The 15,892-nt window shown below is 38.6% G+C and overlaps 1 protein-coding gene across 2 annotated transcripts in view; it reads right to left on the bottom strand.

Moving 5' to 3' along the window:
* PLXDC2 (plexin domain containing 2) overlaps positions 1-15,892 on the bottom strand; it is a 279,425-nt gene that overhangs the window by 152,431 nt on the left and 111,102 nt on the right. For both annotated transcript variants that reach the window (XM_074900172.1, XM_074900174.1), the window contains exon 2: positions 4,326-4,537. In XM_074900172.1, coding sequence (XP_074756273.1) covers positions 4,326-4,537 — 212 coding nt within the window. The remainder of the gene's footprint in view (positions 1-4,325; positions 4,538-15,892) is intronic.

Consider the following 15,892-nt stretch of genomic DNA (forward strand, 5'->3'; position numbering starts at 1 on the left):
AGTGTTTACAGCAACAAATTCCAACCTACACATTGCATTTCCTTGGCTCTATTTGTTCTAAATTAAAGGCACTTCTGAATGTCCTACAATAAACAAAAGTGGTAGATTACTCAACAAATAAAAAAACCAACTCTGACTCCCAAGACTGGAGAGAAGACTCCCAAAAAAGATGGAAGGGGGTGGGGGTGGGGTGGAAGGAAATGAAAAGGAAAGCTTGACTTGAAATTGTAAAATTGCAAAATCCCAGAAATTTAAGAAACAAATTCTATAAAAGAAGAATTGTTGATATAAACGGCACTTCATCTTTGAATGTCCCACCTGATTTCTCAAATATGCCCCACAATCATCCCTGTCTATGAGGCCCCTGTATCTACAGTGCGATATATATTTCCCCTCTTAGCCTAGCACCCATGGGACCGTGGATGCTGCCTCTGTACTGGCCAGTCCTGAGCATGACTTAGCACATATGAGATGCAATTCTGATACTTCCAAACTCTATAAAACTCCTCTAGCTTAGTGGGAAACACTTCAGCTTCTGACAGTCCTGAAGTTATTCCAGGTAGAAGGTTTTCATGTTTGTTTTTTTGTGACACTTGGGAATAAATATGCCTTAGTCACAGATGTTCCTGGCTTCAGAGGGAGACTCTTTGATGCTCTCATTTGCCATGAAGCCAAGAAGCAAACTTGGTTTCACTGCGTCACCAGAATACTGTCTTTTTGGGGTTGACCTCTGCAGTTGATTTGGACTGCTGACAACCTTTTTCTCTACCTATCCTAAGGCTACCTGCTTTGGGGATTTTCTCCCTTTTTACACCTGTCCCTCCCCAGAGTTTGCTCACTCTCTCTGGCTACATTATGTTGCGTGAATGAAACTTTAATAAACATTTTACAGTGTGTGGCCCCAGACACTTACATGTACTCCCTCCTCTGTATTTGGGCTTAGTAGTACCAATTGCAAATAAAGCAAATAATACACTAATCTCCATTCTTGGGAACCTTTTCGGATTGACATTATTCTAGTCCCTAACTGGCACATTACAATAACACTACTAAACCAGGAGAAAAGAGGAGTCTTTTCAAGACTGTCATACTGTTTTATAAAGTGCTTATGATAAGCATTTGTTAGACATTGATTTTACCCTATAATCTCAAGTTTACTACCAGCTCTCCAGAAAGACCACAAATACTACGTGCCTAGAAAATCTGGCTTGCAGCAGAAACCTGTTCTTGCTGTCCTTTGGCTTTCTCTTTGGCATCTCTAGTTTTGCAGGTATGTGCTGCTACAACACTGCACCTATGGACCACAAAATTCCTGTTCTCCAGCAACTTAATGAGACTTGGAGGTTTGCCTTCTCCTCCCCAAGGTCCTGCTCATTTCTGAAGGTCCTACACAAAAAATAGCTATAGCCACTGCTTCTACTAGTCTCTGCAATGCAGTTCACCTTTCAGAGAGTCTAGCTCAAGTGAACATCTTGATTCAAAAAAGCACCTGAACATGTACATCATTTTGCATGAGTTCTGTCCTGAATCACAGGTCCAAACAAATGTAGGAGGCAAAACAGAAATGTGAAGAGAGATGGTGAATGTCCTGGGGTCCCTAGCGCTTGCACCACTGTGGCTATTGGATGAGAAAGAGAGCATCTTCAAAGAGAATCTGAGCATTATCATCTTTCTTACATATGGGAGCAGGTCCACCCTGGCTACTGCAAAGATGTGATAAACTAATTTACAGTGTACATTCTAAGGCTGTTCCTGAAGGACTGAACTTCATGTTCCACTCAAGCTGACATTAAAACTGCCTCTGGATAAGGGCAGATCCAGCATGCTGCATCTGTGAAGTTAGAGAACAATTCCCAGTAGCTCCAATGGAAAAACATGAATGAAAAAATCTCATTACCTGAGAACATCAAGGGAAGCCAGTGAAACTAAACTATGCTCCACACAGGTTGATTTTATTATTTCCACGTTATGACTGCATAGATCATAACACAGGAAATATTTAGAGATATTTTTAAACAGTGTGCAGAAATTTCTGCATACTGCGTTCCCTTTTGTCCTTGGTTGTTTTCAGTTTTTCTCTGGTGGGATGGAGTTGGTTTGTTCTGTTGGTTTTTTGGGTTTTTTTTCAAAGCTGGATAGAAAGCAAACTCATCATTATAAATAAGAACAGAAAACAATATCAAGTGAAAATTAAAGACATGTTCATCATTGTCAGCCTTCCTGTAAAAGAAGTCTTCCACATTTGCATGGCAAACCCTCAAAATACTTTGGGAAGAAACAGTATCTGTGACAGAGGGATGCTTTAATTCTGTAGTGTCATTAAATGAGTGGCAGGTAGTACTCATTCTCTGGATTTTCTTCAGCAAGAACTGCAACACACAGAGAAGGGTTTAAAAAAATCAATATGCTCTCCAGCACCACCGATAAGCTCCCAAACTGCAGAAGACTTTGCAACATATGGATTCTTACACTATGAATATCTGTTGTACACTTTACCTTCTCTATAAAGCCAAGCATCAAGGCTTTTTTGTAAAATGCCTGTGTGTTGTAGTAGGGATTTACAACCGAATCCGATAATGTGTAAAACGACAACTTGGTTATCTTATTGTGCTGGGAGGACCTTAGAATAGAGAGGGCTGAGACAGAACACAAAACCTGAATGTAATGAACTCAGTAAGGGTGATGTACTTTTGAGGTTAAGACAGTATAAGGCCATTAATCTGTCAGGAAAGATGGCCTGGAAAAACACCATTCTACATATGTCCATTTGCAAGCATTCACTTTTATCCTCAATGGTGCCATATATAAGTGTTAGAGGGGGAAATCTAATCCATTTTTCTTCAAAAGAGCTTCAAACTTAACTGAAGGGAGACACGGCATGGAGATCTGCAGGTAAGCCATGGAAAGATCAGCTACATGAACTTTCCTATACCTGAGACATCTTTCACTTTACCTGCTAAAATAATTCGAAGCAGGATCCATCTGTGTCGTGCTTGAGTGAATTGCCCCAAGTATGGCCAGCGGGGATTACGGGGGGCAAAAAACAAATCATAAAATCACCAGTGCAATTCAAAAATATAATTTACCAACTAGCAACTTCCATGATTATGCAAGAGGAAACACTGTGCAAACTGGGAAACTTAAAAAACAGTAAGGACAAAACACACGTCTCAAAAAGCACTATTATTTTTTGACTCATGCTTTAGAGACACCATTGTCTCTACAGATGGTATTGCTTTGCTTTTGTTATCGTGAAAGATAACAACCCAAAATGTGAAAGCTGTTTTGTTTGTCTGAGAGTGAGCTCCTCTAAACTGAAAAGTAAATAGCACTGTTGCTTTGGAAGTAGAATATAAAGACTAAAAAATGTTAAGCATAGCTTATTCCAAGCTGTATTTTATTGAAATATAGGATGTAGATTTTATTAATAAGAAAACACCAAACCTAATACTTTAAAAAAAAAAATCAGTAAAAATACAGTAATTGTAATATTAACACTTGCTATCTGTGTATAAAAGCAAAATCAATTCAGTCAATATGTCTATGTAGAACCAGAAGGATAAAATGGCAGGATAGAAGAATACCCACAATTCATCATAGGTGGATATGTTCTGTACCATTCATACAAAACATAACATTATGGTCGACTTCTGCTCTCCCTACACTATTCAAAACTGAGAGCAGCCCTAAAGACAGGACTAGTGCTCACTTGGATTTACGTTATGTCCATATGAGGGCAAGCTGGCAGTTAGAGATTTTCAAACAAGCAATCAGAGATTGAATGAAACCATGAAACAGTGGGAGAATGTCCCAAGACTTCATGGAAATAGATTTGATCCACTGTATTCTTTTTTGGAAGATCAACAATCAAACAGTATTGGCAAATTGTTTCAATGACCAATCTGGATTTTTTCTCTAGGGTCTTTTCCCCTTCATATTTAGATACCACTCTCCACAGAGACCAGGCAAAATATCACAAATTGAGATGCTTACACCAACTTCTAAGAAAGAATTCAGTTTTATTTTAATACTACTGCATTTTCCAGTTCTCCAGCAAGAACTGCTATAACATGGGACCTCCCATAACCGTTTTCCAGTACAGACACTGACATCCTCAAGAGACTATCTTCAAAAGTCAGAAAGTACAGGCTACAGTATCAGGGCAGGAGAAAAACCTGGCTTCCATGTACTGACTGGGCCACAAATACAAAGTCTGTGGAGGTTCTCTTCCCCTATCAGTGTCTGAGTAGTCTGAAGTAAATAATTTTTTTCTTACCCTCAATCAAAAACAACAAACTGAATAAAAAAATAGAATTAATTTCTACCTCAATCTGGGTGGTGTTGTCATGTCCCTCTTCAAGCAGCAGATCCGTGAAACCCCCTGGCTCAGAAGGATCCTGCCCCATACTGGCTCTGTTGGTGTCGACTGATTTGAGAGACTCCAAGTGCCTCCTCCACCTGTGGCTGCTTACACGTGAGTCGACTTGCACATTTTCTTCCACTCGAGGGAAGCTCTGAACAACTTCATAAAACACACCTGTATGACCAAAAAAAAAAAACCAACAAACAAAAAACAAAACAAACAAACAAAAAAAACAAAACAAGACAGTGAGTGAAACTTTGGTTTCCTAATCATAATTGAAAACCTAAGAATAGTATTTTTTTATATATGTTTTGAACAACTCCAAAGAATAGCCATTTATATCTCTGATAAATTTTCTACAACAACATAAGAGTTTAAAAGAATAGATAGCATATTGCACTTCTACAAAATTCAAGAATTTGGACTAAGTTTTGTAGACTCCTCTAAACACTCTAAATGTTTTATTTACCATATTTTATGTCTGGGAAAAGTCTTCCTGGTAACTTTTGTAACTTTGATACTTGCCTACCCATAGGTGTCACTTTTCAAGATAAAATAAGGAAAAAGATCAGTTAATTATCCAAAACACTCAAAAGTAGAAGAGGGAGAGAAACACTGTTATGGACTTAGCTTTTGTTACTGATTCATGTAGAAAGAGCTTGGAAGCCATGTGAAGGCGAATAAACATTATGTGAGGCATGAAATTCCTGTAAACTTCTCTTCCAGAGTAAAAATAAAGCTGTCCCATTGTAAAAGTGATAAATGTGCATGATGTGTGAAGTCTGCAGACACCCACCCCTGCAAAGGATGAGTAGTTGGATGGTATGTTTTACACGTCATGCTCATTCACAACTTTTTCATGCTAGTAAAATTATCACCAAGACCAAACCATAAATTTTTCAGTAGTTTCCAGTTTGCCCAATTCAAAACGCCAAAGTATTTTTTGTTAATTTATGTTAGTTAACACCATCAAGAGAGGGTAGAGTAATTTTGCATACTTTGCCCTAAAAATCAGATATGCTTTTCATACTGTCTTTGGGTCTAAAAGGAGAGGTAGAGGGGTGCTCTGTGCTTTTGTGTGCCAGAAAGTGATCTTGTTCAAAAACCCGAACTGTGCAGTTCCAAACAAACTCTTGTGAGAAGTAGCAAAGTAAAAGCAAAATACTGAGAGAAAGGATAAACTGGTAAATAAATTATTTGTAGAAATATTTCCATTGCTTCTGTTTGGCAGAACCTTCTGAAGAAAGGAAGGCACCACTTCCAAGGTCCTTGCTAAGCATTGTGTATGTTGTCTAGGTACAGAAGAGAGAGAAAACTAGAAAATTACCTATCAAAGGTTTAAATAAGATGTAAGATTTTCCTGCATCAGAGCAGGAACAGGTAGAGGAGTCATGGATATAGGAGAATCTGCTAGAATTGTTGACAGACTAGAAAGAGTTACAGCACCGAAAGAGTCTCTAATATGATTTAAGCTCTGTGTGATTCCATTTTTCTATCAAATTCTCCAAATCCACTAAATTTATTTCCTAAGCTATTTGATCACTCTCAATCACACTGAAATTAATGTGAACTGAAGGTGCTTTGTCACCTAGAGAAATCAGAATTCAAGAAATGCAAAATAAGCAATCTCAGGGCATAACTTTCCTCAGACCCCAAGTAATCAGACTTCTTTAATTGGTGGGTTTTGGAAAGCTGTTTCCTTGCATTTCTTAAAAGTCTTAGAACACTTGTCTTCAACAAATTGCCATCACATTCCCTGTTTTATCAAGCAATCAGTTGCCAGATGCAGAGAGACAGCTCAGCAGATGAACTAACTTATTCCCCCGCAGTCCTTATCAAAATCTATTCAAAGCTGCCCTCCCTGCTTCAGCTTGGAGGCACTCACCATGCTGTTATGGTGATAAGGGCATCAGAAAGCTGTCAGACACGGCAAACTTCCCAGATACAATCGCAAATAGGCACTTTCTGCCTGTGATACGCAGTTCCTGAGGCTGGATCCATACAGCCAACATTTGCCCTCCTGCTGTAGCTGCACCTGTGGCACTAAGGCGCCTCAACGCCTTCTATGAGGCATGGGGAGCATTAGACACCTGCAAACGGGTGTCCTAGGCCACAGTGCAACAACTACATGCCTGCAGGATTCCACTGCCTTCTTCTGAAGCACCTTTCCTGGCTGCCCTTAGCGGCTCAACACCCACATTCAGAGAGACAGGCAAAAAGTCTATTTACCCTCATTCTGCACTCCCACAATCACCTAAATTGGCAAATAGAAAACGTTGAGGTTAGGGGAGGGTCTTAAATACAATTCAGCTCAGGCTGAGCCTCGTCTGTAAAGGAAAGCAATTACATTTTGTTCTCTCACATCCCGAATAGAAATGAACATGGCTCCTAAGCTTTAAGGTGTTGTAACATAAACTGCTTTTTACAATAATAATATAGTGCTGGTGAGAAGAAGGAGATAAGTACATTGGGGTATTTCCACTGGCTTGGAAATTCTACACATTTTTCTCCATAATTTTCTTTTACAGTATAATTGTGTCATGGCATCTGCAAAAGTTGGCATGGGCCGTTCTCCATTAGAGAAATCTTTGATGTCATCAGTGCACAACTTTTATCCTGTTTCAATTTTAATTACATGAATTTTCCCTTGAAACATAGAAAATGTTCCAAACCATATGGTTAGTGCCATTACACCGATAAATATTATTTTACAGGTACAAGCTATACTGACATAAGGAAGCCTTATAACCAACTAACTAGAATGCATTATATCCTTCTAAATTTAATAGTATCAAGAATTAAATGCATGAACTAATAACATTTCAATTTAAAACTAGTCTTTGGGCCTTTTTTCACCATTATCCATGAAAGCTTCTACCAGTGTTACCACTAAACTAGTTAACTGTCCTAGTTAACTAGTTAACTGACTGGCAGCATGGGGATACTGAAGCAACAATGTGAGAAAATCTGGATGTGTTTTCAGGGAATAAAGGGAGAAAATTACTGGATGCTTCCTCCTTCATTAAACTTTTTCCTTAAGCTACTGGGGATGGCAAGAGAGAGAGATGATGGGCTTGGCCTGACCAGATCTGATGCAGTGTGGTGTCTCTGGTTTATCCTGACATACCTCTAATACTGAGCAAGTGACAAACGAGATTTTTTTTTTTTTTTAAATGAGCTAAACAGGGTGTTTTCCTTTTATGTAAATCTAATTTAAATACCTAAATTCATAGATAATGGATAGATAAATTAAATTTCATGTTCTAAACGCAGGCAGCTGATGCAGAAAAAACATTCAGAGACCTAAAAGGCCAATACTTTACAAGTCAGAACTACTTCATGTTTCAGGTCAAAATCACTGTGTAGCTAATAAATCACATAAAGGGCATTTTAGAGGAAATGTACCAAAGTATTATACTCTTATCTTTTAGATCTCAGAACTCACACCTAATTAACACTGAAGGAGAACATGTCATTCAAATCAGTTGGAGAGCAGCCAAATGCTGTAATATCTGATTAATAATAAAATCATAATATTAGCAAAAATAGATGAGTAGTAACTTGTTTGACTTGTATGAACAGAGACTCAGAACTACAATAAACCCTCAAATCTGCTAAAACTGGAACTACAGTTTTGGACTGATATTTTTATGTGCAAACCACAAGAGTGTTATATATAGTCCTGTCACTAGCATGCAATCACCTCAGTGTGAAGGTCTGTAGAGCTGATATTGTACTGTAGTTTTGGAAGTAGTAAAAATAGAGTACAGGTCTTTCTAATGAATATGTGACTAAGCTGGTGTTTTGGTCTGATCCTTCAGCTCTTGTCCTTGAAGTTTTCATAAAATTAGCAATGAAAATCACTGTGTCCGCAGCTCCTTTCCCTCTTGGGTTGTTAAAATTTAAGATTTCAACTCTGTGTTGAATAAAGCTAGAAAGGCAGTGGGGTGGGGGTAAGGGAAACAAATCTATAAAAAGCTTTCACTGCTCTGCTATTATCTGGAGTTAACGTCTGTTGGCAAGTTCAGAAACTTTTGTCATAGTTGGCCAGTTCAGCCCTTTGTAGTCAATGTGACTGACCGGAATTACCACCAAAGGCTTTAAGGGAATGGGGCATCATTCACACAAACTGGGAAGACCTACGCAGCGTACTGAGAGAAAGGGCTGAGGAAGGGGAATGGGTGAAAATTACAGACAGACTTGCTTTTGTTCACAAATAAGACAGGTGCTTCAGATTTCCTTCTAGATAGGTTTACCTGCTCACAGAAAAAAGACTTAAAAGATTTTTGCATCTCTTGCCTAAACCATCATGTATCCAGCTAACAGCTTTCTGACTACCTTAGCTTGCATTTTAACAAGTACTAAACAAGCTTTTAAACTGTATTAAGTTAACCTGATGGAGAACACATGACCAAAATCTGTATCCTGTTGTCCATCAGGACCTGACTTCTGAGGTGGTTTTGCTAGTCTGGGGTTTGGGCAAGAAGATGTATGTCTTGTACTACAAAATACACAGAACTATTTAACAATTATGTTGTGAACATAAATCACTGCTGCAAGTGGACATCAACTGAATATGTAGAGAAGTCTGTCTACTTCAGTAGTATGAATTATGCAAGCAGCACTTATGGGTTGGAAGTGCGGATTGGGCTATACAAGAAAGACCTGCTGAAAGGGAAGAAGCTGCCTGAATATGGCTGGGGCACGGGTACTCTGTTTTGCCAAGCCTGCCCTCAAAAAAAAGGAAAAAATGCTAAGTAAATAAACCCAAAATGAAACAGCAGATCTTGACAAGTAAAACAGCTCTGATTTAATAGGGAAATCTTGTCTGCATAAAGCTTTATCTAGAATGAAGATCTAGCTCTCCCTTTACAAGAAAAAAAGAAACATCCAAAATTTAATGGACAGCAATGTAACTAAAGGAGAAAGAAACACTATTTTGAAACAGAAAAGGCAAATAGGTAAATCATCCACTATTCATTCAACAGTTTTTGTTTTTTCCCCCCCCTTTCCATGAGGTCAAACAGAGGTTTGTAGAATATTTCAGCACATGAGAATTTCAGAATTGCATTTCTGAAGAACATGTGTAAATTACATTTCATGATTGCACATATTTAGGTCAACTCTGCAATTTGACTAATTCCATAAATGAACCAAGACATTTTTTTGAAAGCCCAGAAATATTCACACACTGAAACCTCTATTCAACAGATTGCTCGTGAGATATAGTATCATCTCTCTAAATCTGCCACAGACCAAATGCCAGCAAAAATCAAATACCAACCATATGAATTTATTCATCAAAGAACTGAAAATGCCATCACACTCCTTCGACTTAAATAACTTTCTATAGCTCATCTCATGACTCTTTATAAAGATGAGAAACCAAAAAATGTTGGTGGAAGATAATGAATACTGGACCCATAAAGTGCTAGACTCTTCAAAACATAAACATTCTTTTAAAGGATTCTCCAGGTAGAGTGCTTATATCCTCAATGTCCAATATCATAGCAAAATCAATCATACTTCTCATAAGAAGAAGGATTTTCAGTTTAAATTATGTCTGCCTTTGAAAAGCTCAACACTATAGAAACATTTTTCTACTGTACCTGAATCATGAGACTAGGCCCAATTCCATCTTTCTGACCTTAATTTAGGAAAGAAGTAACAGATTTCCTTGACTTTCAATATGTCCATGATAATGACTGGATAAATTTCTTAACAAACTCATAAATAACATGACTTGTAAAAACTATCCCACAGAGACAATTAGCAAACAGCTGTGTCCATTTGGATCATGATTTTAAAAGCAACAAAAGACCACACCCTGACATTTTCTTTTTAAAGCTTGTCTGAGACTGCTAACAGTATTTTAATAGAACAATTCTCAGGATGACTCAATTTTCACCAAATGGGATGAGAGCTTGTGTGGCCTGCAAAGGGAGTCAGCAGTTAATGATAATAAAATACTGAATGATGGCAGATTATGATCACAGTACTGCTGTTGAATTGTATGCTCAGAAAAACAAATAATGTCTGAACTAAAAACATCATCTTGATGCATATTTTTCTTGCAATTATACAATAAATAGCTACTAAGACTCGTGTGCAGTACAGAGTTAGTGTCAATAATAATCCGTAACTGGTAATTTCCTTACATATGCATTTTATCAACAATATGAATTCAGACTTTTCCCTTCACAGCCTCTTTCTATTCAATAATTATTTTTCACCACTATAAGTGGTCTCAAAGAGCACATTATCACACTTCTAGAACTTTTATCTTTGTCACAACTACCGTAGTAGTTTGGGGTTTTTTTGAAACGGTCTGATTTACTTTCATTTTGTAATCACTTATGTAATCATATTGGGTAAATTAAAATGGTATTGGTAAAGTCAGGAGTCTGAGTCCACTGGTAACAATGGTGTATCTTTGATTAGCATACAGCAACACTGAGGAAAAATTGTCTAACTCCAGCTTCACTCATACTCTTCAGCTATGTAAACACAATAATTTAACATGCACGTTGAATTTATAAGCAGCCTGATTATAGCTTTCTAATGTATTATGGATTTGTTTTGATACTTTTTCTGTCAGTTCCACTCGGGGACCAGGACCTAAATTTATTGCTAACTGGATACACACAGAACAGAAAAACCAAGGATAACTCATCCCTCAAAGAAGACTTTCAGTCTTGAAGATGCTGGGTATGATGGGTTTGTGTGTGGTGGGGGTGTTCTGGTAGTGGGGTAGGGGGCTACAGCAGTGGCCTCTGTGAGAAGCTTCTTGAAGCTGCCTTGGCTCCATGTCAGACCTGCCTATGGCCAAGGCTGAGCCAATCAGTGATGGTGACTGCACCTCTGTGATAACATATTTAAGAAGGGAAACCTGAGAGGAGGAGTTGGGAGGGAAATGCCTATGCAAACACCGAGGTCAGGAAGGTGCAGTGGTGCAGAGATCCTCCCTGCAGCCCATGGTGAGATGGCAGGGCCACCCCCCTGCCACCATGGAGATCCACAGTGGAGCAGATATCTGCCTGCAGCCCATGGAGGACCCCACACTGGGGCAGGCAACTGTGCCTGAAGAAGGCCAGGACTCTGTGGAAGGAAGAAGCCCCCTCTGTTGTTGGGAGGATTGCAACATGCAGGAGGGATCCACCCCAGAGCAGCTCAGGAAACATTGCGGCCTGTGGGAAGGACTCACATCAGAGAAAGTTTGTGGAGGACTGTCTACTGTAAGAGGGACCCCATGCTACAGCAGGGGAAGAATGAGAGGAGTCCTCACCCTGAGGAGGAAGGAGTGGCAGAATGACCATAACTCCATTCCCTGACCCCTGCACCACTGTGGTGAAGAGGTAGAGAAATCAAGAGCAAAGCTGAGCCCAGGAAGAAGGGAGGGGTGGGGGAAGGTGTTTTTAAGATGTGGTAATGCTTCTCACTGTCCTACTCTCTCTGTTAAATGTGTTATTATTGTTTGAAGTAAACTGATGTTCTGGTTTCTTCCCCTACTGAGTCTGTCTCTTGCCCATGACTGTAATGGGTGCGTCATTCCTTCCTATCCTTATCTCGACTTGGAACCTTTTGCTTTATCTTCTCCTTCCCATTCCTGAGAGGAGAGGGGTGAGTGACGGGCTGCTGTGGTTTCAGTTGCCCTCTGGGCTCAAACCATGACACTGGCTAATAAGGGGGAGAGACATTCTGTCAGTAAACAGTGATATCTGTCATCATCAAAAACCTAACTAGTATCAAGATTTTGAAGCCATTATAGTAAGAAGATTTTAAAATGAAAAAAGGATGTGTTATCATTTGATGTACCTAAACTTTTTTATACACACAGTCTAGATGGAGTTAAGTTGCTTTTGCAGCTGAGGTTTAAACAGTGACAAGACTCTAGGGAACAATGACGGTAACAGAAGTGGAAGTCATATAACATTTCATACCTACTAGGCTCTTACATGTCTCATGCACATCTACATCCCACAGGTGCAGACCTTATGTATTACTTCTGGAACAGTAAAAACACAATTATGTTTACACTAACAATGCAGAGTATAATCCTTTATCACAACCCACCACTTTCTGAGACAGGGAGACAAAATTACTTTGAAAGGAAACAACAGAAAATAAAGATGGAATTGATTCTGGTTTAGCCTTTCCTTACAAAAGAAGAAGTTCTAACAAGCTTAGATATCCAGCCATGGGAAATTCAATTTATATACTACTTAGCATCCCTATTAACAAAAAAACAAAGAAGACAAAATAGTGTAGTTCTGATTTGATTTAAAACTCCACAGATGTACTGTTACTAATGTGATATTTTTCAGAACTTTCAAGTGGATCAGGTCAGAGAGATGGACATCATGGAATGCATAAACAAATTCAAAATTATGCTATTAGTGCCTGTGCATTTTCAATAGCTTCTCCAATTGAAAAATGGTAAAGAGTGTTCCTTCTCCTTAAATTTTTCTTGTCTCAGCCGCTCTAACTTCAGTATAGCTTCTCTTCACATAACTTTGACCTTTGCTATACATACAACCATTTTTTAACACTGGCCTTCAACCTTTTTTTCAGCTCAAGATCCCTAAAAATTTCCTAGTAGAGTTGTAGATTTAAGCCTACTCAAAGGTTCCCAGTTCTCCCTTTCATCTCTTTTCCGGCACAAAATTTTGCATTATAGAAGGGAAGCCTGACTCTCCTGATCTCACCTGACTAGCAAAAAGAGGTTCTTCTTGATACATTGAACAGTGCTGAGATTTTTATTTTTGGATTTTACTTTCAGCTACTCATATTCAGCATGATTAACCTCACGTCACGTTTGCACACCATACAAACATGCTTCATATCCACATTCCCAGTTGCACTTCCAATAATTATTAGTAATGCAGACACTCAAGTGTACCTAGATGAATATTTATCACATACTGAGTTTCCACATAAAGCAAAATTAAGTATATCTGCTATGTTCTTATGTCCCCAGCACACAACGCAAAATATTAGTAAGTATATTTTCTTGTTGATTATCAAATTACAGCATAGAAAATCAGGAAGTTAACATGTTTTAAATCATCTGAAGTTTTCCAATTAACCATCACAGCAATAATGTCAAAATGTTAATTCATGTGTAATTTATGCATTTTCTGCCCAAACCTCACTATATCACAATCCCTTGCCAAGCCACAAAATTATTTGTGTAAAAAGCAACAACAACAAAAAAATTCAACAAAAAATTGTCCTGCTAAGAGAAATGGAGATTTCTCTATAATATTCTATTTATATGCAAATTCTCACTTTTCCAACCTAGATTCAAGCTTTTTCCAGAGAATACTAATACCAACTCTACCTTATTTAAAGGCATTGGACTAAAGTTTTTAAAGGCTTTTGTCTAGTCAGTAACTAGATTACAGTATGATTGCTAATGTCGGACAGGAGCATTTAGAGCTGTCTCCAATGTGTCCACCTCACAGTTCACATTTGAAAGCATCTTTCTTTTTCCTGAAGGATCTAGCAAACCTGTACCAGCCCCATGGTGGATCAGCTCCTCCTCTAGATCCAGGCTTAACCAGAATAAGCAAGCAATCCATTCAGCTAGAAGACATGCACCAATGTGCACAGATATGCGGATGATATGGAATGGAGTTAAAAAATTAGATGGACAATTTTGCATATCATTAGGACTAATTTTGGTTTCTGGGCAGCAGAGAAAAGCATACAAAAATGAACTAGTCATTCATAACTTGAACGGCAGCACATGTCTGTAACTCCTTTTGCATGACTTGTAGAGGGAGAAGACAGCAAATATCTGGGATGTACCGAACTCTGTTAGCTTGGCTAATTTATGCCCTTCCCAGCAGTCAGTAGAAAATGTAATTCTGGTAGAAGGGTTATCTTCAGTTTTAGCCTGAGGAAAAGCCAGAGGCTAAAACAGATGTAAACCCATTGCTTGAAAAATGGATTAGCATAGACAGCACTAGTCTTTTTGTAGTGTGCAGAGGCAAAGAGTGGCAATTCCAGGGACACTGCTCTGGCCAAGACAGCATCAGTTAGCTCTCCACAGGCCTGTTACTCACTGGTGCTTGAGCAGCATCAGAGGGTAATTGGCTTCCTGGGTAGCCCTGTCAGGCTGACTTCAAGTCAGGCACAGGGATCAATGTCAGCATTCACACCAAAGGGATTTGGTGGCTCAAGCAAAGAGATACAGACAGGAAAACAAAACTCAGGTATCAAGACAATGGAGCTACCCATACATACATGTATAGATAACATCACCTTGCAGGCACAGATTAAAATCTCAGCATCCAGGCAGAGCAGAAATAAGAGAAGAAAAGCAGCATAACACTTCAGTGACTACAACAAACACTGATGGACACACTGACTAAGGTTTTCCTTTCCTTCCTTGTCAGGAGTGCCCAACAGACTGTAATCACCTTGTTAACAGGTTTGTCTGCAAACAGGGACAAACTCCTAAGGTCCTTACTTGCTCCTAACTAATTTCTTACTAAGTCTGTGGCAGCAGGCCAAAATATAGCCTACATAAAGAGTGCCACCACTCAGAACTCAAGCCAACCTGAACACTTTCAAACAAGGGAGATCATGCAACATAGACCCGGAATGACTGAAACATGACACATTTCTCCTGCTGTGTCCCTAGTTCCCTCTGCCCCCCTCACAGGAGTAGAAAGGAAGTGGTTTGCGGTACTAGATGTTTCACAGAGCTCAGGATTTGGAAAACTGGAAAATGAACAAGCAATTGCTGTTGCCCAGAAACGTGTTGCGGTGAATGCAATAGTATCTGACATTATAAAAGCTGAAGAAAAAAGCTGTGTGACTTTTCTTCCAGTATGCTGGTAAAAGAGGTTTTTAAAGATGGGGAAGTTAAAATTTACAACTCTTTGTGGAGATATAACTTGGGCTCAGTTATGTCTAAATGCACAAACTGATTTCAGACAGAATTAAAAATTTAAACCTCTTGATTTTCATTTTGGATTAAATAAGGACATTTTATATCTTCTTTCATTTTCTGCACATAAAGGTTTCCTAGAGCAACAGTGATTCAGGGTTTAGAACGATAATGCCAGCTACAAGTAAACAGACTGATCATTTCGGGAATTAATGAATTCATTTAATAAAAAGTAAAGGCTTAGTGCCAGAACTCACTACATTGTGGTGTCAAGACAGGGTTTTCATAAGATGTCCTGAAAAAAGTAAAAGTAGTAAATTGGCATGTTCAGACATGGAGTTGCTTCAAGGGTCAGGAAAAATAAAGATGGTTTCACTAGGCTTATGTGGTAGGGTTACATGTTTAGGTCAGCAGTGTTTGAGAAATACATTAAATCTTAGTGCTTTAAAATTTTCAAAGTATTTTTAACCTAATTTTCTTGGCTTTACAGATACACTGAATTATGCTTACTGTGTTTTATTCTTGAGGCTTTTTTCCATAGAGATGGGATGGTCAAGAAATCACAATGATTTTTTTTAAAAAGAAGAGTTTGAAGCTTGTTTCAACCTCTCTTCACCCTCAACAGTTTGTTC

The sequence above is a fragment of the Athene noctua genome, chromosome 2, assembly GCF_965140245.1.
Source record: "Athene noctua chromosome 2, bAthNoc1.hap1.1, whole genome shotgun sequence".
Taxonomy (NCBI): domain Eukaryota; kingdom Metazoa; phylum Chordata; class Aves; order Strigiformes; family Strigidae; genus Athene; species Athene noctua.